General features: G+C 49.1%; 1 protein-coding gene across 1 annotated transcript in view; it reads left to right on the top strand.

Moving 5' to 3' along the window:
* LOC147691845 (forkhead box protein N2-like) overlaps positions 1–23,148 on the top strand; it is an 83,047-nt gene extending 59,899 nt beyond the window's left edge. Inside the window, exon 5 of the mRNA XM_086938123.1 lies at positions 22,639–23,148. Coding sequence (XP_086794249.1) covers positions 22,639–22,943 — 305 coding nt within the window. The 3' untranslated portion in view covers positions 22,944–23,148. The remainder of the gene's footprint in view (positions 1–22,638) is intronic.
* The last annotated feature ends 3,390 nt before the right edge of the window (positions 23,149–26,538 follow it).

Genomic DNA, 26,538 nt, shown 5'->3' with positions numbered 1-26,538 from the left:
TCGCGGTTCCTGGCTGGCACCAGGTGTATTGTTGTTTAAGCAGAACCACTTCTCATGGGAGTCCCAGTCTCAAAAAGGGTCAAGGCAGGCAGGTCCTCCGGGTTTCTTGAGGTTGCTGTCCACAGGAGACGCCGGAATTTAGCAGGTTCAAGGATCAACAGGCCTGTAGGGCTGGGGCCAAGTCAGTTGGTGTCGTCCTCTTGTTAGCAACTGCACGGCAGGTCTTCTTCTTCTTGGCTGTCTTTCTAGTTTCGAAATCGGAATCTGAGTAAGGAAGGTTCAGGGTGCCCCTAAATACTACATTTAGGGCCGTTACAGGTAGGGTGAGGGCATGAACCAATAGGTCCCTGTCCTGGGGTGGGTGCACCCCCTAACCTGCTCCTCTCCTGTGGGGGGGGGGGCAGGATCCTAGCTGTGAGTGGGTAGGGCTCCCCATCCACAAGATGGTGGTAGCCTGGAGTCGTGCTTCACCTCACCTCTCCCACCTGAGGGGTGGAGTTGGCACAGGCTGACACATCCCCTTTCCTGACGTAGGGTTTCCCGCCAGTCTTCCCACCAGAGTGGGGGTAAGAACTGGTGGGGGCCAGTTGCTGAGTACAGCAAGTGGCCTGGAGAAGCTCACAAAGGTGGCATGCCTTTGAAGCTTCCCCCTGCCCATCCTGGGGGAGGAGACCTAGCACCTCGCCCAAGTTGTGCATTGTTTATTTATTTATTTATATTCTTCTATCGCGCCTGAATCAGCCCCGAAGGGGTATCTCCGCGCGTAGCTTCTGTAGGAAATAAAAAACATACTAGGGCATGACAGTGTAGGAGAGCTGGAGGGAATTAGTCTTGGGTGAAAAGATATGTTTTTAATTTCTTTCTGAAAGAGAGGAGATTAGGGATTTGTCTCAGCTGAGAAGGCAGAGAGTTCCATTGTTGCAGGTCCAGGAGAGCGGGGGTCTCCACCCAGGGGTCCAGCAACAGCAGACATGTCCCCAGGGGAGGCGTAAGGGAGGCGCAACGGGGGGAAAAGTCAATATTTCTCCTTGTTTTTCCTTTTTCTATGTGTGCTGCATACTGCAGCACACATAGCAAGCTGGTGGCATAGAGAGATATTAGATCAAATGACAACAAACTTGTTTCTTGTTCCACCAGGTGGGAATTCCTCCCCACATTGGAATAGTATTATGGGTAGCTCAACTAGCTCAAAGAGGTCTTCCATTGCAAGTAACAGTGGGCCTTATTTATGAATGCCTTGCAACACTTTGGCACTGCTGTTGCGCCACTTTTTGTGATGCAGCAGCGGCATATACAATTTGCCACAATGTGCCATATTCACAAAGTGACACATTTAGGCAGATGCGTCACCTTGTAAAGCCCTACGCCGCATTACACCTGCATCAGGTATAATGGATGCAGGGTGAGGGTTCCCCCGCAAGAAAGCCTCGTAAAAGTGCTGCAGTGAAATCTATGGGATATCACTGTGACACTTCTGGGATGCCAATGCGTCAAAACCTTACGCCTGCCTCATGGCAGGCATAAGGGTAACGCAGTGCCATAGGCACAGCTCTACCCCATGCATTGCTGGAGTTGTGTCATGCTTGCAACACAACTCCGGCAATGCATGACTTTTGTGCCGACATACGCCAGAATTCTTGACGTATCTGTCTTTCTTTGCGACATGGAGTGCCGTACTTTAAATACAGAGTATCCATTGTGTTGCAAGGAGGGTGCTGTGAAAACTGTTGCATCGCTGTTTTTTCGCGGCAATGCGACAGTTTTCATAAATAAGGTCCTAATTATTTAAAGGTTCGGTAAGATCGACGGCTAGAAATAGGCGGTACTTGTCGGCCTCCTCCCATCTCAAGGGCTTATACAGAAATATGGCAAATGATTTTGCTGGTTTTTGTGAAAAACTGGGAGTGTGTTTTCTCATGCATACAGCCACAGCAATGATATTTTCGAACTCATGGCCCAGATTTCCTAAGCAGCCACATGGGGATAACATGTTTTTTCAAAAAGGTCTCTCTGAGGTTCCTGCTCTGTATGGGGCTGCAACATCAGAAAAGACCGGAAAGCTTAACTTGAAAGCCAAGCAATGCGCGCAGGCCGATTTTATTGTCCATCTGGTGCAGGGAGATTTATGAAAGGATCATAGAAATGTGAAACATCACAAGAGTTATAATTTATTATAACATCTCTGACTGTGCGTCGGATGAGCTATGGGGTTGGTGTTTGTTTCGTTGCTATTTTGTGTTTATAGTGGGCTAACGTATGTCTGTGTCTATGTGCTTCTTCTGCTTGGTTAGTTTTTGTGTATAGATGTTAATGGATTGTTCTGTTTGTGTTGAATATTGAACTTGTCTATGTAGCCATTTGTGTGTATGCATTTGATTGGCTTGTTTTGCATGTATGTCTGTTAGTGTTCATGAGCACCCTTGGCTGCATATGTACCTTTGCATTTGATGTGTTAGGTTTATTTTGGTATATTTTCACACATGTATGTGATACTTTTTGCTAATGGACCTATGGGTTAGTTATGTGTGTGTGTGTGTTTTTTTTTATTAGAAGACATACCTGTGGCTGAATAATTCAGCATATGAGTTTTTATCAGAGTAGGATTTCGTTTGTGGTACTGCATGAGTTTTATTGTGCAAAATACGTCAAGTGCTGTGTATGTGTTTTTTAGTAGAGAAACGTCTATCCTTTTCATGCAAGGAACTCGGGTCAAATGGCATTAATAAGCAGAACAAACATTAAATCTGGTAACAATCTGCTGAAAGTGGAAGTCGCTGGATTTGTTTTATTAACATTTTTCATTTGTCCACGCGGATAGACTTAAACACCAACATTGAATTTCACTGGTCGATATATGTGCACTGCACAGCACGTTAAGCGTCCTCCAAACAATGTAAATCCTGTAATACTCTGATGATTGAAAAAGTCAATTTTGACGAGTGTGATTGTTTCAAAATGGTGTACCTTATCACAGCAGGTTGACTTGGATAAACACCATATAGAAACAGCCCTGCTCACACAGACTAAGGCCCCGATTACGAGTTAGGCACATTACTGCATGCCAGGGCGAAAACTGTATGACTTTAACAAATCGTCTGATCACAGGTTAAACAAGCATTTGCAATACAATAGGTCACCCATTTATGCTAGTTTAAGCTTTTGGCATTGTAAATGACAATGCCTTTTATTTATGTTCTAAAAACGAAAACAAAAATAAAAGGTGGTGGGTAGGAACATATGAGTGCGAGAAACAGCACAGTAACATAAGGAACAGGAGGAAAAGCACACGAGGGTGACAACAACAGACAGCGAGGGAACAGGAGAGAAGTACATGAGAAACAGATCACAGGGTTTAGGGGAGCACACAGGGAAAGAAAGAGAAATCTGAGAAGTTCCCTAAAAGCAGTCCCCGTACTTTTTTAACGCACTTCGTCCGCTGGTTACATAGCAAAGAGGCAGACAGGTTGTTACGCTATGCATGATACTACGTGCCACAGAAAACAAGCATTTACAATGCAATGGTCTCAGCATTCTTAAAGTTAGAGCTATTGGCATTGCTCATGACATTATTTTTATTTATGTTTTTGTTTTTAAAACATAAATAAATGGCATTGTCATTTACAATGCCAATAGCAGGGCAGGAGAGCAAGCACAATGAACGAGGGGGCAGGACAGCAAGCACAAGCAACGAGGGGGAGGACCGCAAGCACAAGCAATGAGGGGGCAGGACAGCAAGCACAAGCAACGAGGGGGCAGGACAACGAGCACAAGCAATGGGGGGGCAGGACAGCAAGCACCAGCGGTAGAAGTGGAGGGGGATCGGTGGGCACGGCGTGCCCCTACTTCTAAAAATAATTTCAGCCCGTTCCCCTACTTCTTTCTTTGAAATAAGCATCCCGGGACGGAGAGAATAGTCCTATTAAAAACGATAATTTTTTTTTCAGCTTCCAGGGGCTGCTCGCACTTCTCTGTTGACCTCCAGAGGCTGCAGCAGCCCCTCCCTGACCTCGCACAGACCGAGGGCAGGCCCATTGTCATTCCGATTGAGGCTGATTATCCCCTTTGGAATGACAATGCGCCCGCCCGCTGCCTGCCTTTAGCATATGCCAGCGAGATCTGCATGAGGTGTCTCTGGTATCTGGGTGCAGGCCATGGCTCGTTGTGCAACAAATATACAAGATGGGTCCGCTATGTGTAATCAAAACTTTAAAACAATCCCGCTGGGGCGTGAGAGGTGCACTGTGGGCAGTGTAATCTGCTGTTTGGAAAACACAACCCTGACGTCCACGACGCGGAGGAGGCGAGGAAAAGCATTACATCCGATCAAGCTATTTTTTATAGACAGTATACTTGTAAAAACACTTGTGGCTGTCAAAGGCGTGCCCGAAGGTGCTTGCTTCTTCTAATACGTTTTATGGAATATATATTTTGCTTAGTGCTCTAAGCTGTGTTTTTATAAGTGTGTTTTGCTGCTCGGTACGTGATGTATTAAAGGGGAAATCCGGCGAATATTACATTAGTCTCAACACCCAGCAGACGTAATTGAACAAGGGAACATCGTGGGATGCCTATTGTTGGGGATTGTTCGAAATACAGGTCTTGATAAAGAGAACGGGGTTTTCCTTTAAACTACCAGACCCCTTTAACTGGAGGACAACGTGATCTTAAGCCCTCCTCTGCGATCCTGTGGCCTTTAAGGTGTGAGGCTCTGCTCAGAGGAGAAGCCAGAAAATCAAAATGCCCCAAACTTTGAACTACACTTATAATGGCAAGCAGCACGTGATGTGAGTGTGCTTTGCACTCCCTAAAAGAGAGGCCTCCACTGCTCCATCCAACCAAGGGAGTAGTCAGAAAATTAGAATGCCCCCCATTTTGCAGTAAACCTCTGATGCACACCAAGCAACATAAGTAAATGTGCCCATCTTCCACTCGAAGAAGTGACGGGGACAGGAGAAGTGACGGGACAGGAGAAGGAGAAGTGAAGTGAAGGGACAGGGGAAGGAGAAGTGACGGGGACAGGGGAAGGAGAAGTGACGGGGACAGGAGAAGGAGAAGTGACGGGGGCAGGAACAGTGAACGGGGCAGAAGTGAAGGGACAGGAGAAGTGAAGTGACGGGACAGGAGGAGAAGTGACGGGACAGGAGAAGGAGAAGTGACGGGACAGGAGAAGGAGAAGTGACGGGACAGGAGAAGGAGAAGTGACGGGACAGGAGAAGTGAAGGGACAGGAGAAGTGACGGGACAGGAGAAGTGACGGGACAGGAGAAGTGACGGGACAGGAGAAGTGACGGGACAGGAGAAGTGGCTGGACAGGAGAAGTGACGGGGACAGGAGAAGTGACTGGAAAGGAGAAGTGACGGGGCAGGAGAAGTGACGGGGCAGGAGAAGTGACGGGGCAGGAGAAGTGACGGGGACAGGAGAAGTGACGGGGACAGGAGAAGTGACAGGGACAGGAGAAGTGAGGGGCCGGAGCGGTGATGGGGGCAGGAGAAGGGAGGGGGACAGGAGAAGTGAAGGGACAGGAGAAGTGACGGGACAGGAGAAGTGACGGGACAGGAGAAGTGACGGGACAGGAGAAGTGACGGGACAGGAGAAGTGACGGGACAGGAGAAGTGGCGGGACAGGAGAAGTGACGGGGACAGGAGAAGTGACTGGAAAGGAGAAGTGACGGGGCAGGAGAAGTGACGGGGCAGGAGAAGTGACGGGGCAGGAGAAGTGACGGGGACAGGAGAAGTGACGGGGACAGGAGAAGTGACGGGGACAGGAGAAGTGACGGGGCAGGAGAAGTGACGGGACAGGAGAAGGAGAAGTGACGGGACAGGAGAAGGAGAAGTGACGGGACAGGAGATGGAGAAGTGACGGGACAGGAGAAGTGACGGGACAGGAGAAGTGACGGGACAGGAGAAGTGACGGGACAGGAGAAGTGACGGGACAGGAGAAGTGACGGGACAGGAGAAGTGACGGGACAGGAGAAGTGACGGGACAGGAGAAGTGACGGGACAGGAGAAATGACGGGGCAGGAGAAGTGACGGGGACAGGAGAAGTGACGGGGCAGGAGAAGTGACGGGGAAAGGAGAAGTGAAGGGACAGGAGAAGTGACGGGGCAGGAGAAGTGACGGGGACAGGAGAAGTGACGGGACAGGAGAAGGAGAAGTGACGGGACAGGAGAAGTGACGGGACAGGAGAAGGAGAAGTGACGGGACAGGAGAAGGAGAAGTGACGGGACAGGAGAAGGAGAAGTGACGGGACAGGAGAAGTGACGGGACAGGAGAAGTGACGGGACAGGAGAAATGACGGGACAGGAGAAGTGACGAGGCAGGAGAAGTGACGAGGCAGGAGAAGTGACGAGGCAGGAGAAGTGACGGGGAAAGGAGAAGTGACGGGGAAAGGAGAAGTGAAGGGACAGGAGAAGTGAAGGGACCAGGAGAAGGAGAAGTGACGGGACAGTAAAAGGAGAAGTGACGGGACAGGAGAAGGAGAAGTGAAGGGAGAAGGAGAAGTGAAGGGGACAGGAGAAGTGACGGGGACAGGAGAAGTGACGGGGACAGGAGAAGTGACGGGGACAGGAGAAGTGACGGGGACAGGAGAAGTGACGGGGACAGGAGAAGTGACGGGGACAGGAGAAGTGAGGGGCCGGAGCGGTGATGGGGGCAGGAGAAGGGAGGGGGACAGGAGAAGTGACGGGGACAGGAGAAGTGACGGGGGCAGGAGAAGTGACGGCGGCAGGAGAAGTGACGGGGGCAGGAGAAGTGACGGGGGCAGGAGAAGTGACGGGGGCAGGAGAAGTGACGGGGGCAGGAGAAGTGACGGGGGCAGGAGAAGTGACGGGGGCAGGAGAAGGGAGGGGCAGGAGAAGGGAGGGGGCAGGACTGTTCCCATTGGGCGCAGAATCTAGACTGATTTGCATATGGCTGGGTCCAAACTGGAATGGCATGGTGAGCAAAGAAACAATGGATTTAGGCCCAGATCTCTGTACTGGGGTGAATGTATGATATTGTTCTGCATTCAGTTGTTCTTTTTGCTATATTATGATTGAGCAGCTGGAGGACAACGTGATCTTAAGCCCTCCTCTGCGATCCTGTGGCCTTTAAGGTGTGAGGCTCTGCTCAGAGGAGAAGCCAGAAAATCAAAATGCCCCACACTTTGAACTACACTTATAATGGCAAGCAGCACGTGATGTGAGTGTGCTTTGCACTCCCTAAAAGAGAGGCCTCCACTGCTCCATCCAACCAAGGGAGTAGTCAGAAAATTAGAATGCCCCCCATTTTGCAGTAAACCTCTGATGCACACCAAGCAACATAAGTAAATGTGCCCATCTTCCACTCGAAGAAGTGACGGGGACAGGAGAAGTGACGGGACAGGAGAAGGAGAAGTGAAGTGAAGGGACAGGAGAAGGAGAAGTGACGGGGGCAGGAACAGTGAACGGGGCAGAAGTGAAGGGACAGGAGAAGTGAAGTGACGGGACAGGAGGAGGAGAAGTGACGGGACAGGAGAAGGAGAAGTGACGGGACAGGAGAAGGAGAAGTGACGGGACAGGAGAAGGAGAAGTGACGGGACAGGAGAAGGAGAAGTGACGGGACAGGAGAAGTGACGGGACAGGAGAAGTGACGGGACAGGAGAAGTGACGGGACAGGAGAAGTGACGGGACAGGAGAAGTGACGGGACAGGAGAAGTGACGGGGACAGGAGAAGTGACGGGGACAGGAGAAGTGACGGGGACAGGAGAAGTGACGGGGAAAGGAGAAGTGACGGGGAAAGGAGAAGTGACGGGGCAGGAGAAGTGACGGGGCAGGAGAAGTGACGGGGCAGGAGAAGTGACGGGGACAGGAGAAGTGACGGGGACAGGAGAAGTGACGGGGCAGGAGAAGTGACTGGACAGGAGAAGGAGAAGTGACGGGACAGGAGAAGGAGAAGTGACGGGACAGGAGAAGTGACGGGACAGGAGAAGTGACGGGACAGGAGAAGTGACGGGACAGGAGGAGTGACGGGACAGGAGAAGTAACGGGACAGGAGAAGTGACGGGACAGGAGAAGTGACGGGGCAGGAGAAGTGACGGGGACAGGAGAAGAGACGGGGCAGGAGAAGTGACGGGGAAAGGAGAAATGACGGGACAGGAGAAGTGACGGGGCAGGAGAAGTGACGGGGCAGGAGAAGTGACGGGGACAGGAGAAGTGACGGGGACAGGAGAAGTGACGGGGACAGGAGAAGTGACGGGGACAGGAGAAGTGACGGGGACAGGAGAAGTGACGGGGCAGGAGAAGGAGAAGTGACGGGACAGGAGAAGGAGAAGTGACGGGACAGGAGAAGGAGAAGGGACAGGAGATGGAGAAGTGACGGGACAGGAGATGGAGAAGTGACAGGAGAAGTGACGGGACAGGAGAAGTGATGGGACAGGAGAAGTGATGGGACAGGAGAAGTGACGGGACAGGAGAAGTGACGGGACAGGAGAAGTGACGGACAGGAGAAGTGACGGGACAGGAGAAGTGACGGACAGGAGAAGTGACGGACAGGAGAAGTGACGGACAGGAGAAGTGACGGGGACAGGAGAAGAGACGGGGCAGGAGAAGTGACGGGGAAAGGAGAAATGACGGGACAGGAGAAGTGACGGGGCAGGAGAAGTGACGGGGCAGGAGAAGTGACGGGGACAGGAGAAGTGACGGGGACAGGAGAAGTGACGGGGACAGGAGAAGTGACGGGGACAGGAGAAGTGACGGGGCAGGAGAAGGAGAAGTGACGGGACAGGAGAAGGAGAAGTGACGGGACAGGAGAAGGAGAAGGGACAGGAGATGGAGAAGTGACGGGACAGGAGATGGAGAAGTGACAGGAGAAGTGACGGGACAGGAGAAGTGATGGGACAGGAGAAGTGATGGGACAGGAGAAGTGATGGGACAGGAGAAGTGACGGGACAGGAGAAGTGACGGGACAGGAGAAGTGACGGGACAGGAGAAGTGACGGGACAGGAGAAGTGACGGACAGGAGAAGTGACGGACAGGAGAAGTGACGGACAGGAGAAATGACGGGGCAGGAGAAGTGATGGGGACAGGAGAAGTGACGGGGCAGGAGAAGTGACGGGGAAGGAGAAGAGAAGGGACAGGAGAAGTGAAGGGACAGGAGAAGTGACGGGGCAGGAGAAGTGACGGGGCAGGAGAAGTGACGGGGACAGGAGAAGTGACGGGGACAGGAGAAGTGACGGGGCAGGAGAAGTGACGGGGCAGGAGAAGTGACGGGACAGGAGAAGGAGAAGTGACGGGACAGGAGAGGAGAAGGAGAAGTGACGGGACAGGAGAAGGAGAAGTGACGGGACAGGAGAAGTGACGGGACAGGAGAAGTGATGGGACTGGAGAAGTGACGGGACAGGAGAAGTGACGGGACAGGAGAAATGACGGGACAGGAGAAGTGACGAGGCAGGAGAAGTGACGGGGCAGGAGAAGTGACGGGGAAAGGAGAAGTGAAGGGACAGGAGAAGTGAAGGGACCAGGAGAAGGAGAAGTGACGGGACAGTAAAAGGAGAAGTGACGGGACAGGAGAAGGAGAAGTGAAGGGAGAAGGAGAAGTGAAGGGGACAGGAGAAGTGACGGGGACAGGAGAAGTGACGGGGACAGGAGAAGTGACGGGGACAGGAGAAGTGACAGGGACAGGAGAAGTGACAGGGAAAGTGAGGGGCCGGAGCGGTGATGGGGGCAGGAGAAGGGAGGGGGACAGGAGAAGTGACGGGGACAGGAGAAGTGACGGGGGCAGGAGAAGTGACGGGGGCAGGAGAAGTGACGGGGGCAGGAGAAGTGACGGGGGCAGGAGAAGTGACGGGGGCAGGAGCGGTGACGGGGGCAGGAGAAGGGAGGGGGCAGGACTGTTCCCATTGGGCGCAGAATCTAGACTGATTTGCATATGGCTGGGTCCAAACTGGAATGGCATGGTGAGCAAAGAAACAATGGATTTAGGCCCAGATCTCTGTACTGGGGTGAATGTATGATATTGTTCTGCATTCAGTTGTTCTTTTTGCTATATTATGATTGAGCAGCTAGCTGGCGACATGAATATGAAGGAGCCTTTGTGGGTTTCCGTGAGTCTGGATTCTCCTGAAGAGTCCCTTTCTCTTCTGAGTCCTGCTTAACACATGTGTACAGGAGGAGCCCTGTATTCATGACCTCAATGTTTGAGACAAAAAATAATCAGGGCTCGACAAATCTGAAAAATGGTACTAGTCCTGCAGGTCTAGTACATTGAAAATGTTCCTCGACCTAACAGTAACCTACTTGACCTCCGTCTCTGTAAGCGGAGCAAATGTGACAAGATAACAAGATTTAAATGCATCTTTATTGCTCATTTGCTTTGTGAGCAATAAAAAGGCCTTTAAATATTGTTATCTTGTCACATTTGCTCCGCTTTCAAAGACGGCGGACAAAAGTTAGTATATTTTCCTACTCGACAGAAAGGGCGAGTAGGGGCTAAAAATAGCTCGACCTCATAAAATTTACCTCGCAAATGCGAGCGGTCGAGGGGATTTGTCGAGCCCTGATAATCATGGATTTCTGAACATTGAGTAAAAGCATTAAGGTAACATGTTGTTCCTGCTTATATTTCACACGCTTTACATAAACCTGTATTCCCTATGACTGTTTGCTTTTTCCTGAATTAAACCTCAAACATGTTTATCCATTGTTTTAATTAAATAACGTTCTAAGCTGTAACTGGTCAGTGAAATGCTAAACGTACTAAAAATTGGTATGTTTTGCTATTTCTAGCCCCGCCCCTGACTCCGCCCACTGAATCAATCTTCGGTTATTCCTGCCCCCTGATTCTCCGCCCACAGTTCCCCTACTTTTCTTTCCCCACTTCGACCACTGGCAAGCACAAGCAACGAGGGGGAGCAGGACAGCAAGCTCAAGCAACGAGGGGGCAGGAGAGCAAGCAACAAGGGGGCAGGACAGCAAGCACAAGCAGCGAGGGGGCAAGAAAGCAAGCACAAGCAACGAGGAGGCAAGACAGCAAGCACAAGCAACGAGGGGGCAGGACATCAAGCACAAGCAACGAGGGGGCAGGACATCAAGCACAAGCAACAAGGGGGGCAGGAGAGCAAGCACAAGCAACGAGGGGGGGCAGGACAGCAAGCACAAGCAATGAGGGGGCAGGACAGCAAGCACGAGGTGGCAGGAGAGCAAGCACAAGCAACAAGGGGGCAGGAGAGCAAGCACAACAAGCGAGGGGGGGGCAGGAGAGCAAGCACAACCAGCGAGGGGGGGGGCAGGAGAGCAAGCACAACCAGCGAGGGGGGGGCAGGAGAGGAAGCACAACCATCAAGGGGGGGGCAGGAGAGCCAGCACAACCAACGAGGGGGGACAAGAAAGCAAGCAGAATCAATGAGGGGGGCCAGGAGAGCAAGCACAACCAGCGAGGGGGGGCAGGAGAGCAAGCACAACCAACGAGGGGAGGGGCAAGAGAGCAAGCACAACTAACGAGGGGGGGCAGGACAGCAAGCACAACCAACGAGGGGGCAGGACAGCAAGCACAAGCAACGAGGGGGCAGGACAGCAAGCACGAGGTGGCAGGACAGCAAGCACAAGCAACGAGGGGGCAGGACAGCAAGCACGAGGTGGCAGGACAGCAAGCACGAGGTGGCAGGACAGCAAGCACAAGCAACGAGGGGGCAGGACAGCAAGCACAAGCAAGGAGGCGGCAAGACAGCAAGCACAGGAAACAAGGGGGCAGGACAGCAAGCACGAGCAACGAGGGGGGCCGGAGAGCAAGCCCAAGCAACAGGGGGGGGGCAGGACAGCAAGCACAAGCAACAATGGGGCAGGACAGCAAGCACAAGCAAAAAGGGGGGGCAGGAGAGCAAGCACAACCTGCGAAGGGGGGCAGGAGAGCAAGCACATGCAACGAGGGGGCAGGGGAGCAAGCACAAGCAACAAGGGGGGCAGGGGAGTAAGCACAAGCAACGAGGGGGCAGGACAGCAAGCACAAGCAACGAGGGGGCAGGGGAGCAAGCACAAGCAACGAGGGGGGCAGGAGAGCAAGCAAGAGCGACGAGGGGGCAGAACATCAAGCACAAGCAACGAGGGGGCAGGACAGCAAGCACATGAAACGAAGGGGGCAGGAGAGCAAGCACAAGCAACGAAGGGGCAGGACAGCAAGCACGAGCAACACGGGGGGCAGGACAGCAAGCACAAGCAACGAGGGGGCAGGACAGCAAGCACGAGCAACAAGGGGGCAGGACAGCAAGCACTCAACGGAGGACTCGGCAGCTTCTCGACTTCTTGCGGCGGCGGTCGGGCAGAAATGGAGTCGGAAAAGCGCCGACATTTTCGCATTCGGGGGCGTGGTTTTTGCTGTTGAGTGACGGCTGACGTCACGGAGTTAAAAACTGCAAAAAACACGCCCCAGAATCCGAAAAAGACGGGGCTTGAATGGAGTGATGCCCCTCTCCTCCAATGGCTAGCCTCCGTTTAGGGAGCCAGCCAATGGAGAAGAGGGGCGGGTTCAAGCCCCCATACTGGTAAACATAAAATCTCGGCTGCGCGACACTGCTGCGCAGTGTACGCTAGGCCGAGACCTAAAAATCGGTTCACCAGCACATAGGCTATGAGATGGCAGACTAAGGTTAATTTTATTTTGGCGGCATAGTTAAAATATCTATCCACTGTTTCCTGGAGGTACTCTCGCGTTTGTTTTTGGGAGAGAGAGAACAACACTTTTTTTAAACTTGGCTACCGCTGGGATGTTAAAGGGGTGTGTGAATATGGGAAAGGAGTAGTGACGAGCATTCTGATACCAGGTCTGGAGTCGGTCTGCCCCTTTAAGTGTTTTTGCCTGCACTCAGGGGAGGGGCCATTGTTGCATTTAGTAACAGAAGACAACAGTTTGGACAGGATTGGTGGTAGCGAGGGGCCGAGAGATAACAGGTGTTGTTTGAAAGGACACAAAGACCTGATACGTAGAAGGAGAGAGGGGCTGCAAAAAGAAACAGAAACAAGTAAAATAAACATATGGCTGGATGCACCCCACTGCACCCGCCTTTGGCAAATTGCGTGCGCTCGTTTATTGAAAACAACACGCAAAGGCCAGTAGAATTTGATAACCGGACGCACAAGCTTTCGGAAAGCTTTCTGAATGTCTGGAGGGATCCCAAGAGAACCTCTCCTAGAGCAGCGCATGCCAGCTGCGCTAGACTCGACCTAAAAACATGTGTTATTTGGCAAATGTGCTAATACCGCATGTCTGGAGTCCCGTGCGCTATTTAACACATGCACCATTTACCGTATGTGATATTTATCAGTCAAACATACTTCAATTGGGTGTTAGTTACCACATGCATTATGAGAGATGATTAAAAACCAGTGGAAAATACCAGTAGCGGCTCGCCGAGAGAGTGCTGCGGTGGGGCATGGTGGGGGAGGGGCTGGGTGGGGGGTAGTTGAGTCCGACATATGACGAACAGGAGTAAGGTAAGTCATTAAATAAAAATGATTTACCTTGCGCGTCCTACATCGCCAACCCGGCGATGCAGCGCACGCAAGGTAAATTGTTTTAGACTCCACTACCCCGCCACCCTGCCCCTCCCCTGCCCGCCCCACCGCCCCGCAGCACTCCCTCGGCGAGCCACCACTGGAAAATACCACGTTGAAAAACCACCAACCAGAATCAAGTGATAAAAATTCCTGAAAGTGTAGGGAATCAAAGAAAAGATGTAAGAAAAATAATAATTCAAGACCAACACAATAATGGAAGCAAAAAACAGTACATACTCTATTTGATCTGAAAAAAATGAAAGCTCACACACCAGCGCACAGGGCCAGACCTACATAAACTGCCACGGACAGGTAAATCTCTCACAGGCTGATTGCTGCAGCTCACACTTTCATTCTGCTGTACACCATCCAGGATGCAGCAATGCTAGGCCACTAAACGCTATGCCTGATCCATTTAGCATGTGGTTGAAAACCAGGCCACCAATCAACAACCTTAAATGGTGCAGCAATGCGGCACAAGAGCCAGGATTGACAGAGAAAGGCTGGAACACAAAAATGTGAGTCAGCTTCAGTTCCAGAGGATACACCATACAAAACTTATTTTCATTGTTTTGGGTACCCTGGAACCCAACACAGGGATCCAATACCATCTCCTCTGCGTGAAAAATTCTTTGCAACTGGCACCACACAGCAGATAGTAGAATTATAGGTTTGTTATTTTTTTATTTACTTTTATTGAGCCTAATCGAGCAAAAGTACAGTAGCAAGAAAAATTAATACAGTACTAAATACATAAGATATACAATAAAGTGATATTGTCCATCGCGTCAGGCCTAGAGAGTAGGATTTGTGTGTGGTATTTCTCAGTCAACCTTTAGCAAAATACCTCGCTAAATGATGGATGCTTTGCAGAGAGTGAGAGAGCAGCATATACAGCTTGTAGTTGGCAGCCAACAAATTAACAGGGAGAGCAGAGCCGAGCCAGGAGTTGGGCTTGATCCTGGCTTGAGCTTTCAGTGGCTCGCCCATCTCTATATCCAGCCCCCCTTGGACACCCACACAGCTAATGCTAGCAAAGCAAATATCTATGCCGCATCAGAATTTCCTGACATCCTAGGATCAATTGACTGCACTGGTCCATCCAGTGGTATCACGTAGGCTGGAGTAAGTGTGCTGAATCCATAAAATGAAGGACATTATGTGCAAATTCTGTGTCATGTGGATCGGTGTATAGTAAACTGGTGTTTAGATGCTTTGAACGAAACCATAATGTCATGATCGTGACAAGAAGCAACACTAGTCATACTGTGGTAACAATTCTCCCATACAATCCTCGGCAGACAAATCAATCCTTCATTAAGATTACAATGCATTATGATTGCTGTAGTCCAATCTCAAAACATGTTAGAAGTACTGCATGCAAGTAATCGATCATCTTCTCTATAATTTGCAAACTTTAACAAAATTGCTTTTGGCTCAGACAGATCAAAAGTTACTGGTAACACAGTGATACCTTGTTGCAGCACAGTGGATGGCCTTTCACATAGGTTGACTTGTCACTGTTTGTTGCCTAATTTAGGAGTTAAACTAGTACTGAGTTGAAACCTTTGCCATATGATTAACGAGTAAAAACAACAAAATAATGAAGTAATACTATCATAGAATGTACCTCATTACCCCATCTACTTAGCATTTTTTTGCATAATTTAGTCAACCTTGCTACATACTTTGGTCCTCCCCTGTTACAGAAATTCACGGACCAGGCCTGTAATGAGGAAAACATGCTATAGGCATCAGAGGCACTAAGCAACTAATTAATACCCTATATGCAGCAGCGACATCTAGTGGCAATAGTGTAGATCGTGTAGCAGTAACTCCTAGTGATAAATCAGAGTATGGTAGCACAACAGGGGCCCAAGTATGACATGAAGTTTTTACATTTTTAAAAGTGCTATCCTAAAGCTTTCCTTTGGACCCTGTCGTCACCCGTGCCCAAAACAGGGCTGCCTAATAAGTGCTTAATTTGAGCCGGTGGTTTCCGGTGCTCAGCACCGGCACTTAATTGTCAGCACTGGTACTTGTGACAGTCTGCCACAAGGTGGTGCTGTCTGGCCAATTTAGACATGACTACAACAACAGTTAAGTATCAATGTACATCAAACATGACTATTGCCTGCCTCCCAAGTCATTCTTATTGGGCCTGAAATATTCAAAATTGTCACATTTGTAGGAGTAGGAGGAGATGTGTTACCATAATTTGAAAGCTGGCAGGGGCAATCTGTAATGCAAGCTGCAGTAGCCTCCTGACGAGAGCCCTGGCACTTAATTTCGTACAAATTGAGTACTGTTAATATCAAGGGTGCCTGGTTTTGAGGCTACCTTCTCTCTCTTTCTTCCATCACCCAACACATCCTGCCTCTTTAAGCAGGTCCACATACAGTGCGCCTACTACAAGCACGGTTCACATCCACAGCAACACACAAGGACGCTCATTTGGATTGGAACCGGCTTCAGGGCAGAGCCAGACCCAGATAACACTTGCACATCAAAAGGCGAGGCATAGACGCAAATACAGAGGCAGGCATAGCTGCATGGACGCAGTCGCATCTGTGCCTGTAATCACAGCAGGTGCACGTTTTCACACATCTTCCCGTCTCGCTCGTCAATGTCGCTTCCGAGCGGATGGTTTTATTCATTTTTTCTTTCTTCAAATGAGTGCAAAAAATCCTTAGCAACGGAGGTTTCCATGGGAACCGACGGCAATGGTGATGCTGGGTGTGTAGGCGCTGAGACAAACACCGAGGTGGAAATAACACTCCAGCCGAGGTGTCGATCTAACCTGGGCCTGAGGCGGCCGCCACAGGTGGCTGGCATGGAGCTGATTAGCACCAGCGGGCCGCTGAACACAAGCAGAACCCGAATCCGGCACTTCTGGAGCGAAATCACTGCAGTTTTTAACCAAAATGATATCCGCTTTTCAAACTCGTCCCCCGCACCCACAAAAATGGAGGCGAGTGTATTATTGTGTAACATGCACACCACGAACCTTCCCAAAGATACAGCAGTGGCAATAAATAGCATTTTGCACTGTGCGCATGTACATATATACTATGTATTTCTGTGTTTATAATATGCTATTGCTATAGAATGCATTACCATGATATGACCTAAAATACCCCAAAAATGTAAGAAAGCACTGCTTTGAAATGTAATATGAAAACGGAAGAAGAAAAAGGGAGCAGTGGATATAAATGATAATATATCTACTATGTTTTGTACTTTATTTATTTACTAAGTGATTTTATATAGGCGTGTGCACATCAGAGCACTTCACAAAATGAAAATAGTCTGCACATGGTAGGAATATGTAGAACAGCAAGTACAAAATATATAATAATGAAGCCTAAGAAACCTATGCAAGACTATACAAAGGTTTATAACAATTGTATATAGAGAAGACCGTGATAAGGGGCCAAATGACAGCGCTGTAGCGATACAACAAATTGAGAACATGCAAAATATGTGTTGTCAGATTGTCAGAGGCGCTAAAGCCAGGCAGAGGAGCCATCCCTTGGGTTCTGGTTATGGGCTAACTTCCAGCGAGGTTCTATCATTGTCCATGGATCTCCAGAACCTAAGCCGGGCAGAGAGCGCGAGCCGATGGATGTCATGGAAAGATTAAGGGAGAAATTTTCAAAGGACATTGGGGAGGTGCTGTACAATCTGGTGAGGGTCTGTCTGAAGCGTTCGAGCATCTTATACAAGGTTGGCCAAAAGAGAAACATGTGAACAAAGAGTTGCAGCCTTATTGGAAAGTATCAACTGGAGAGGTGCCTTTGTAGGGTAACTTTTTATGGTGAGATATTTTGTTTTCCGACACGAGATCCTGGGAGTGCTCATGGTGGGCTGATTCAGAGAGACAGCTTCCACTGGACCCAATCATGACATCTTCAAGGAAGAAACTGCCTGAAGCATATTGGTGAAAGACACAAAGATGATAGACGGAGTGCAGAGCAAATCAAACATGCACCCCCAGTCAAAAGATCTGGGTTAAATCCATCGTTCTTTTGCTCACCATGCCACCCCTGTTTAGACCGAGCCATATGCAAATCAGTCTCGACCTTGTGCCTCATGGGAACACTCAAGTCCAAACTCCCAAGCCAAGTCCTCCCTGGACCAGAAACAAGCATCCTAAAACATAAAAGTGGCCAGCGATGGATGGCAGTGGGGATATGCTTGTCATTCAGTGTAAGGAGCGCAAGTACTCTGTTCTTGAAATAGCTCAATGTGTCTTTCAGTTATGTAAAGCTTCCTGACCGACCTTGAATTTTGTTGGTCCTATAAATATTTGCATAGAAGGAATGATACTGGTGGGCTTCTTTTCCGAATGCATTGACTATACCTCTTTAAACTTGGGAAAAAGTTTTAGTGCTATCAATTTCTTGCAAGAAACAATACAGTAGAGGACTGTTCTTTGGCATAAATATTACAATGTCATATTTACAGTGAGGGATGCATTGATCCCACGTCATGTTGCTGTCAAGAGTTGGAATTTGTGATGAAAGTAAGAGAAAAGAGAGCTTAGGGTCCACATTAGTGCAGTATGTAAACTCATAAAAAAACAACCCAAATAATCAAAAATCATTTTTTTGGAGAATAGATGATTAGAAATACAGTTTGGTTGAAAATAATGGAAAACCTGCAAGAACAGTTTAAAAGTATATAATATTGCATTACTACAATAAATAATTTGCGGCCAATAGTAAAATGGAAATAGTTTTAATAATGAAATGAAAAAAATATAAGAAGATAAAGGCAGAAGAAGGCTGATTAGTGGAAGGGTTAAGACAGGGAATTATGGTACATAAGCTGATGGTCATGAAAAAAGGAAGAACACAAGAAACAGTTAAAGAAAGTGTAACGGCGGGACCAGAAATGGGCAGGAGACGTGTTTTAGTTACTCTGGCTTTTAATTGTTCATACAGCGCATCAGTACAGGTCTTTCTGAAAATGGGCCTCCGGGGAGATCGGCTTCTCTCTCGGGGTGGTTTCCTTCGGGTTCCCTCGTCTTTCCGCTTGACCGGACTCCGTCGCTCAGGGGGATCTGGAGGCTCCGTGCTGGCCGCCCACGCCGAGGCCGAAGGGGAGAAAGGAAATGAGAGGCAGGTATCAGTAAGGTGTCGTTGTTACTGCTGTGAACACAGGGAAGGGGGTGTGAGGGAAAGTGTTAGATAAGTGCAACTGTGCTCGGGGTTTACAATCAAGGAGGAGGGCGAGTGCTCGTGCTTTCCCCCCTGGGGACCTCCCTCAGGTTCCTCCCCCCTCGGCCCGTTAATCGTCGGGCTTTATCCGAAAACCACCCCAGGAAGCGTTCACGTACCTCTGTGAGCCGTACCCCTCCTGGCGTACGGCTGGGCGACGCGTGGTGTTGGCCTCCAGGCTTTCCCTGTTCTTCCGTGGGTGTCTCGACGTCTCTTCCCTCCTGCCAGGCTCGGTTCTCGCTGCTCTCGGGTACAAACTCCCAGGACCTCTCTTGATCCGCCGGTTCTCCCCACTGGATCGCGGACTCGTCGATCCTCCCGGTGATGGTGCTCCGCCGATCCTCGCTCTCTCCACTTTCTCCGCTCCTCCGCTCCGCTCTTCTCTCTCGTCCTTCTTCTCTCTGTTCCTCAACGCTGCTTCCCGCCACTCCGCTCCTCTTCACTCTGACCTCTCCTCCGGTGTATAGACACACCTGAGGTTGGGCGTTCTCTTCTTTTAACCACCTGTGTGACTCCTCCCCTTTTGGACCTCCGGGCTCGTTAAAGGGCCATACGTCCTCTTCGTCGCAACTGTAGGAGTCGGGGCTGTACCACTCCGAATACTGCGTGGGCTGTGGAAATAAGAGGGGGGGGTCACATCGGGTTAGTTCACGCCCTGTTGCGGGGCCACCCTGGGGGACCCCGTTACAGAAAGCATAGCTTAAAAATGAAAGATGGAATGGGTTGGGGACTAAACCACAACAAAAAAAGGAGGACGTAAGGAACATGGGAGAAAAAAGGATAGAAGGAAGAAGTTTGAGGAGTAGCAAATTAAAAGAAAGTAAATAGTACTCTTTTAGAAATACTAAAAGGGGATTCAGGATCAAAATGAAATGCATTTTACACAGTAAACACACGAAAAGGCAACTTTATTAACTGGTTTCTACTAAACGCAATTTTTCTTGAAAGTTTTGATTGAACAGTTTAGGTGAAACGGTTTCTCAAAACAGGGTTTCCAAAACGTTGTTCCTTTATGAACTCATATACAAACCCACATTAGTGGCAAGCTCACCTAAACATTTTAATATTTCAACAGTTCCTAATAACAATGCTTTGTTAAAAACTTGGGGTGCAGGAAATTAGCATTTCTGAGGGACGAGCTTTAGGCAGGCTTCCTTGGAGGCCGCCAAGCTGTTGTGGAGGTCCTCTGTGGCCAGAGTTTACGGATGGGGAGACAAAAATGGGAAGCTCCTTCATCGGTTGACCACGTATCCAATGGCCAACCACATAATTCCGGAAGTGGCAGCTTCGGATGGTGCGGCACAGTGCTCCCCAGTGGCGGTGGAACAGTGTTTCGGCACTTACTACACCGCACTCTACTCCGCACAGCCTCCCAGTCTCCCGGAGCTGCTTCATCTGGAGCGGGTCTCTCTTCCGCAGAACAGTGATTCTGAAGCTGCAGCGCTGGACCTCCCTTTCACGCATGGCCTCTGTCGAGACCCCGGGTCCAGATGGATTCCGCAGGAGTTTTACGCAACCTTCCATGACACATTGGTTCCCCATCTGCTGTAGGTGTACACGGAGGCGGCTGATAAGGGCTCGTTCCGCACGGGAACTGATATTGCCACCACTGTGGTGATTCCTAAGTCTCAGCCCCCCTCGAGGAATTGCTGCGTCTACCGTCCCATCTCCCTCATTAACTCAGAGGTCAAGGTGTTGCCTCCGTCTTAGCCAACCGTCTACGACCATATTTGACCAAGCTGGTTCATCCTGACCAGTGTGGCTTCATTCCCTCTTGGGGCACCAGGCACTGCCTCAGGCGCCTTCAACTCGCTCTAGCGAACCGCCAGTTTTTGACCCCCTACTTGTCGCTCCTTCTCGTTGACTTTGAGAAAGCCTTCGACTAAGTCGACTGGCGGTACCTTGAGGAGGTGTTGGCAGAACTGGGACTTGGGAAGTATTTCTGTAACCTGGTGAAGATTTTGTACAGTAGGCCACAGGCTCGGGTGCTGGTCAATGGTGCACTGTCACAACCCTTCCCCATTAGGAGAGGTACGAGGCAGGGATGTCCCCTCTTGCCCCTCCTCTTTTCTCTGGCAATGGAGCCCTTTGCTTGCCTCATACGATCATACAAACAATTATGGGGTGGAAATGGCCAGGTCTGGGCGAGGACAAAATCGCCCTCTACGCAGACGATGTTCTGCTATTTATGGCCGAGCCAGGGCAGTCAGGACCCCGGTGTCTTCAGGCGTTGAGTCTCTTTGAGCAGGCCTCCGGCCTCTGACTGAACTCCGCTAATTCCGTCCTGGTCCCCCTCCATCTCTCGAGAGACTGCTTCAACTGGCAGACCACAATACCCCTCCGGAGACAGTCCTTCAAATACCTTGGGATTTGGGTTGCCCTTCTGCCAGACCTTGTCTGGTCCCTTAATGTAACCCCGCTAGTGAAGAGGGCTCACGCTGCTGCTGAACCCCATGGGCAGAATAGCCATATACAAAATGATGATCTTGTCCAGATTCTTATATGTACTTCAGAACGTACCCTTACTTTTCTTGAGGACGTGGTTCGGGGAAATGGACAGTCTAGCCACATATAGCGGCACCATTCCCAGAACCCTGCCCGCAGTAACACAGGGAGTGCTTATGGCCTGGAGGACCTCTCTGCACCATACCCACTGGTCGGGTAAGCTGACTCAGTGTACCCCACTTTGGCAGGGCGCCTGGCTCTGGGAGGTTGCCAACTTAGCTGGCTTTCGAGCGTGGGATCTCATTGGTGTCTCGCAGTTGGGGGACATATGGGGGGGGGGTGGCCATCTACGTACCTTCCAGGACCTCCAAACCCGGTATTCACTACACCCTTTACAATTTTACCGCTATTTGCAATTGCGTCACGCCCTCCATTCCCACATCTAGGAGGGCAGCTCACTACTGGAATATAGTCCACCTGAAGTTAAATCATGACCGGCAACCTGGGGAAAGGGGGGATTTCCTGCATATATTGTTCCCTCAAAAACAACACTCCCACCACACTACACAGACTTAAAAACCGATGGGAGGGATGGCTCAGGACCCTGGAGGATGACGATTGGAGAGATGCTCTGACACCCAAAAAAAATCACAGCCTCTGCGAGGCTCCGCTTAGTCCAAATATACTACCTCCACGCCACCTACCTTACACCGCTGCGCCTCCACCGCGCAGGGCTCTGACCTGATGCGTCATGCCCCGTTGTGGTCACCCACAAGCTAATTTCTTCCACATGGTTTGGATTTGCCCCGTGATCACACGCTACTGGGAGTCTGTGGTGGGGAGCTCACTGAGGTCCTTGGCTGGGAGCCCCCCTTAACCCACTGAATCTACTCCTAGGGGTCATTGATGGGCTGGACGGCTCCGGAGGTGACAAACTCTTCCTGAACACGGCCATGATGGTGGCTAAGAGGGACTTTGTGGCGAACTGGCTGAATCTGGTGGCACCCACCATGACACGATGGCGCAGGGGTGTGGATGGTGTGCAGCTCAGGAAAAGCCCTTGTACGAAGCTAGGGGATGCCCAAAGAAATACAGTAAAGTGTGGGGCCAATGGGTACGGGTGTTGGAAGAATGACCCTTCTCATGGGCGACTGTGGCCCGAGGCGGGCATTACTTTGTTTTCTGTCATTATTCTATGCCTATCCACGATGTATTTGACGACATATTAACACCAAGCACCTGCTGTGCACTAATGTCTTTCCTTGCTGCTGAATTGATGTTTTCCTGTTTTTTTTTTGTCTTTTGTTTTTATTCACTAAAATCAACAAAATTGATTATAAAAAAACTTGGGGTGGACGAAATGGGGAATCCCAGGCTCTTTTGTCTAAAGTAATGATAAATTACAGTAATCACAGCGACACGTGTTTCCCAACAGTAAAATGTGCCTTACCTTTCTTTTTGCCCATAGGCGGAGGAACGGAAGGGTGTGGGGAGCAGACCAGTGACCTTCTACAGCTTGCCGGACCTCATAATAAGGACCACACCTACAGCATTGTGAACATACAGCTGGTGCAAGGAGGGGCGGAGCAGGTGCTGTTCACCTCGGGCCCGCGCACCCCTGAGGATGGCGGCTGCCTGGAGCTCCTGGTCTTCTCAGACCACACTGGAAGCCAACTGGACTGGTGCATTGAGGCCATGGGTTTGGTGGAGGTGGACAGTGAAGCGCGAGAGGCTGCCAGGTCCCTGCTTCACCTTGCTGGGATCCAGTACTGATAGGAGAAAGGACTGTGGTCTTTTATTACCAGTGACATTCTGCTTTGAGGGCCTCGGAGTCTCATGAAAATCCAAAATACAGTACGGCTGACACACAACTGATGCTGACAAGACACTACCCAAAGACGACTGATCCTAAGGCCCTCCTGACAAAGGCAGGGGTGTTATGCTGCCTTCTCACACAGCCAATAAAACCACAAAGAGCAAAGTCAAAGAGCATTATTTGATAAGGGGTCTGGCAGTCTCATCCAAATAAGGGGTGATGGTTGGAATATGCTGGGGTGTGACACTGAATGTTAGGGCAAAATGGCAGAAGGGTACTCCTTAAATGCAACGCTGTGGGGTGAGATAAGTGTGATTTACGGTGGCCACAGAGGCAACGTGTAAAAAACATTATGAACTATGATCTGAGGTGCAATAGAGGATGTCACAGGCACCGAGGGAGGAATCACTGGATGTGGCGTTATGGTCAGAAGTGTGGTAAAAAGAGCAAAATATCCTGTATTTGTTTGGCCTTTCAAGTGCAGGTCATAGTAGCCGGTGGAAATCTAGGGCTCGATTCACAAAGATTTTGCTATGAGCAAGTTTAACCTACTCTTGAAGTTATGCTGGCATACTCATAGAATTTAAGAGTAAGCCAGGAGTACTACAAGCGTAAATCACAGCACAATATTTGTGAATAGAGCATATAGACTACAATAACATCTTTAGCAAAAACGCGGACCATCAACATCTTAGACGTGTGTAAATATCATTCAACTGACATTTTGACCTGCATCTGGAGCCACGCTCTGAAGCACTTGGCACAAATACGCAAAGGTATAGCAAACAGCAAATGCATTCATTCCTAGAATAAGCTTGAAGTGAGAGTGGTTTAAAGTTGGAATAAAATACAGGTAAAAACTTTTGTAGGGAGCATTTCCAAGTCAAGGTTTTAGCTGTCTGTATTTTGGAGTCTGTTTTTGATGAAGAAATTATAATCCAAGTGTTTACGCAGAACTATTGATAACTGCATATAAGAATATATAGTCCAACTACACAATGAATTGATAGTTTAATATGTTTGTATTTCATTGATAATATTTAAAGAAGTACGCCAACTCTCGGATCCTTGGAATTTGTAATCACACAGTCAGAGAGCATACAACTGCCAGTGCACAGCTGGGAGAGATCTATCTCACTTGGACTTGAGGAACCTGTGCCCTAGAGGTTACAGCTTCTCTGCCACAGGTGATTCACCTCAATCAATTTCACTAGATTAGAACCGGTGACTCATGCACTATACACCAATCTCTGCAATGTGTATTAATCTTCTTTGGGATTAGAATTTGAGACCAACAGGATGCACAGAGATCTGTGCAGTAGATGCATTAACCCACTGAGATTTTAGATTGGGCTTAGAACATGTGACCTGAAAGCCTACACTTGGATCCCAACAGTGTATTTTAACCAATAGCACCAACCTTCAAGGTTTGGAACCAGTGATCAGTCATTACATACACAAGTTTAAGATACCGTTTTTTTAATCATTTGCAAAAAGAATTCCAGTTTCACTTCCATTTTCTCACCATTTGTCTTTTTTAAACGTTTTTCATTTTTTCCTTATCTTTTTTTCTTTTCCAAACATTTATCTTTACCCCCTTTACCCGCCCTACATTCCTTTTTGTAGGAAGCTGGCTCTTTATGTGATACATCAATAATCTGATATACCGTGTAAAGAGTCTAGGGGATCCCTTACTCATGGATAGGGCTTGCTATGCAATCCCAAAGTGCTCTATTTGGTGGTAGTGTGGTCGAGCAGCCTTAGGATTAACACAGAGGAGTGTGAGACATTTGCAAATACAGACAATGATTAATAAATGACAACACAACTCAAGAAGGAGATATACACCAATTTATAAAAATATCAAGTGTATTTTTATATGTTTAGGCATCAGAGAAAAATCGTTCAGGCAAGTACGTTTTTCAGATGCACATTCTTTTCACTTTAAAAAGTGCAATTTCTGCGTTCTGCGATGTTATCCTATGGAAGGAAGAACAAGTTCCGCAAACAGGTACAGTACATCAACTTACAACATCAATCTCAAGGAGTTAAGGTGAGTTGTGGGCAAGATCCAAGGCAGCACCAAAGATACACCATCAGCGGCACAAGGACGACCGGGTGCAGGGTACATATCAGCATTGGGAGCCCAATGCATTTCAATCGCATTGGGCTCTGTAAAAAGAGGCTGCAACCTCTAACTAGGAAGCCAGTTGGGCAGAACCAGCAAGTGGGCTCAGGTCTTGCGATGCTCGGGGACGAGGGGACAACTTTGGTCCTCTTCTCCAAGGCTCAGGGCTGATGTGTGCAGAGCTGTCTTTAGGCATCGTTCTCCAAAATTTCTGGATTCATTGCTGTAGGGCAAATCAACTTTGGCACAATTTTCCATGAGGGCTGCAGACGGGCTTTCAGGATTTGGGCCAAGTAATTTTCTGTCTTCAGTCTTCTCTGCTTTTGTGTCTCTTCGGTGTCCTCTCTCTTCTTAGGTCATCAGGATTTGTTTCTTTGGTGCCAGGGATCCCCCTAAATACTGAATTTAGGGGATTTAGGGGAGTGTAGGGTAGTAGTAGCCAGTGGCCACATCTAGTAGGAAGTGGGCACAACCCTAAAATCACAAAGATGGCTACCTCTGAAAATTTGTGTCATCTCGCAATTGGTCCACCTTAGTGGTGGTACTATCCTGGGGGTGGCACCATACTGGACTAGCCAATATTCCCATCTGTCAATGTGCCAAGTGGACTCTGAACAGGGTAGGTGGCTTATTCTCCTTGTGAGGGGAGCCCGATTTGCACTCCAAAGGCGGCAGTTCCTTTGAAGCCCGCCAGCCTAAGGAGGCTAATCAACAGGCCATCCAGTGGGAGGGGTTCTTACACCCTCTGCCCAGGCAGGGTTTTGTTCTGGGCCTCCTGAAAGCAAAGACTGTCACCCTAGGAGGTTAGAACAGTGTCTCAGCTGGCAGGCTGGTAGATTCCAGCCAGCAAGCACAACAGAAGCAGGTAGGGTCAGAGACGTTTTAATGCATGGGCAAAGTGGGCTCTGGCCCAGGGCCCCAGCCTTTCAGTGGGCCCCCTGCCAGAGTCAGCTCAGTTCTCCGGAGTTTTGCCCTAATGACCTTGAATATTGCTTAAACAGATTGTTTTAAATACTGTTTTCCTTTAATTCATTTTTTATGTACCTGATGTGTGAGAGTCTACTACAGCTATTTTGCAGCGAAATGTTGGGTTTATGTTTCCTGCAATATACATAAAAAAGTTTTTTAGATCAAAACAAGGCATAACATATAAGAAATGGGAGGGCGACACAGAGAATATTTGCAGTAATAATGGTGAACTGCTGCTGTGTTAAAATATTGAAAACACACATAACTAACCCTGAATATTAGATGTAAACACATTTATGGCCTTATTTATGAGAAGTGATGCATCGCTGTGTGAAAACAGGGATACGTCACTTCTTAGTGCGCCCTCCTTGCGACATGATGGATGCGTCCTATTTACTGTATGACGCATCATGTCCCAAGGGGTTACAGATACGTCAGTATTTCTGACATATCTA

This window comes from Lissotriton vulgaris, chromosome 9 (genome assembly GCF_964263255.1).
Source record: "Lissotriton vulgaris chromosome 9, aLisVul1.2, whole genome shotgun sequence".
NCBI classification, from domain to species: domain Eukaryota; kingdom Metazoa; phylum Chordata; class Amphibia; order Caudata; family Salamandridae; genus Lissotriton; species Lissotriton vulgaris.
Note: the sequence above shows the minus strand (reverse complement) of the source record. Positions and strands in the feature narration are given on the sequence as shown.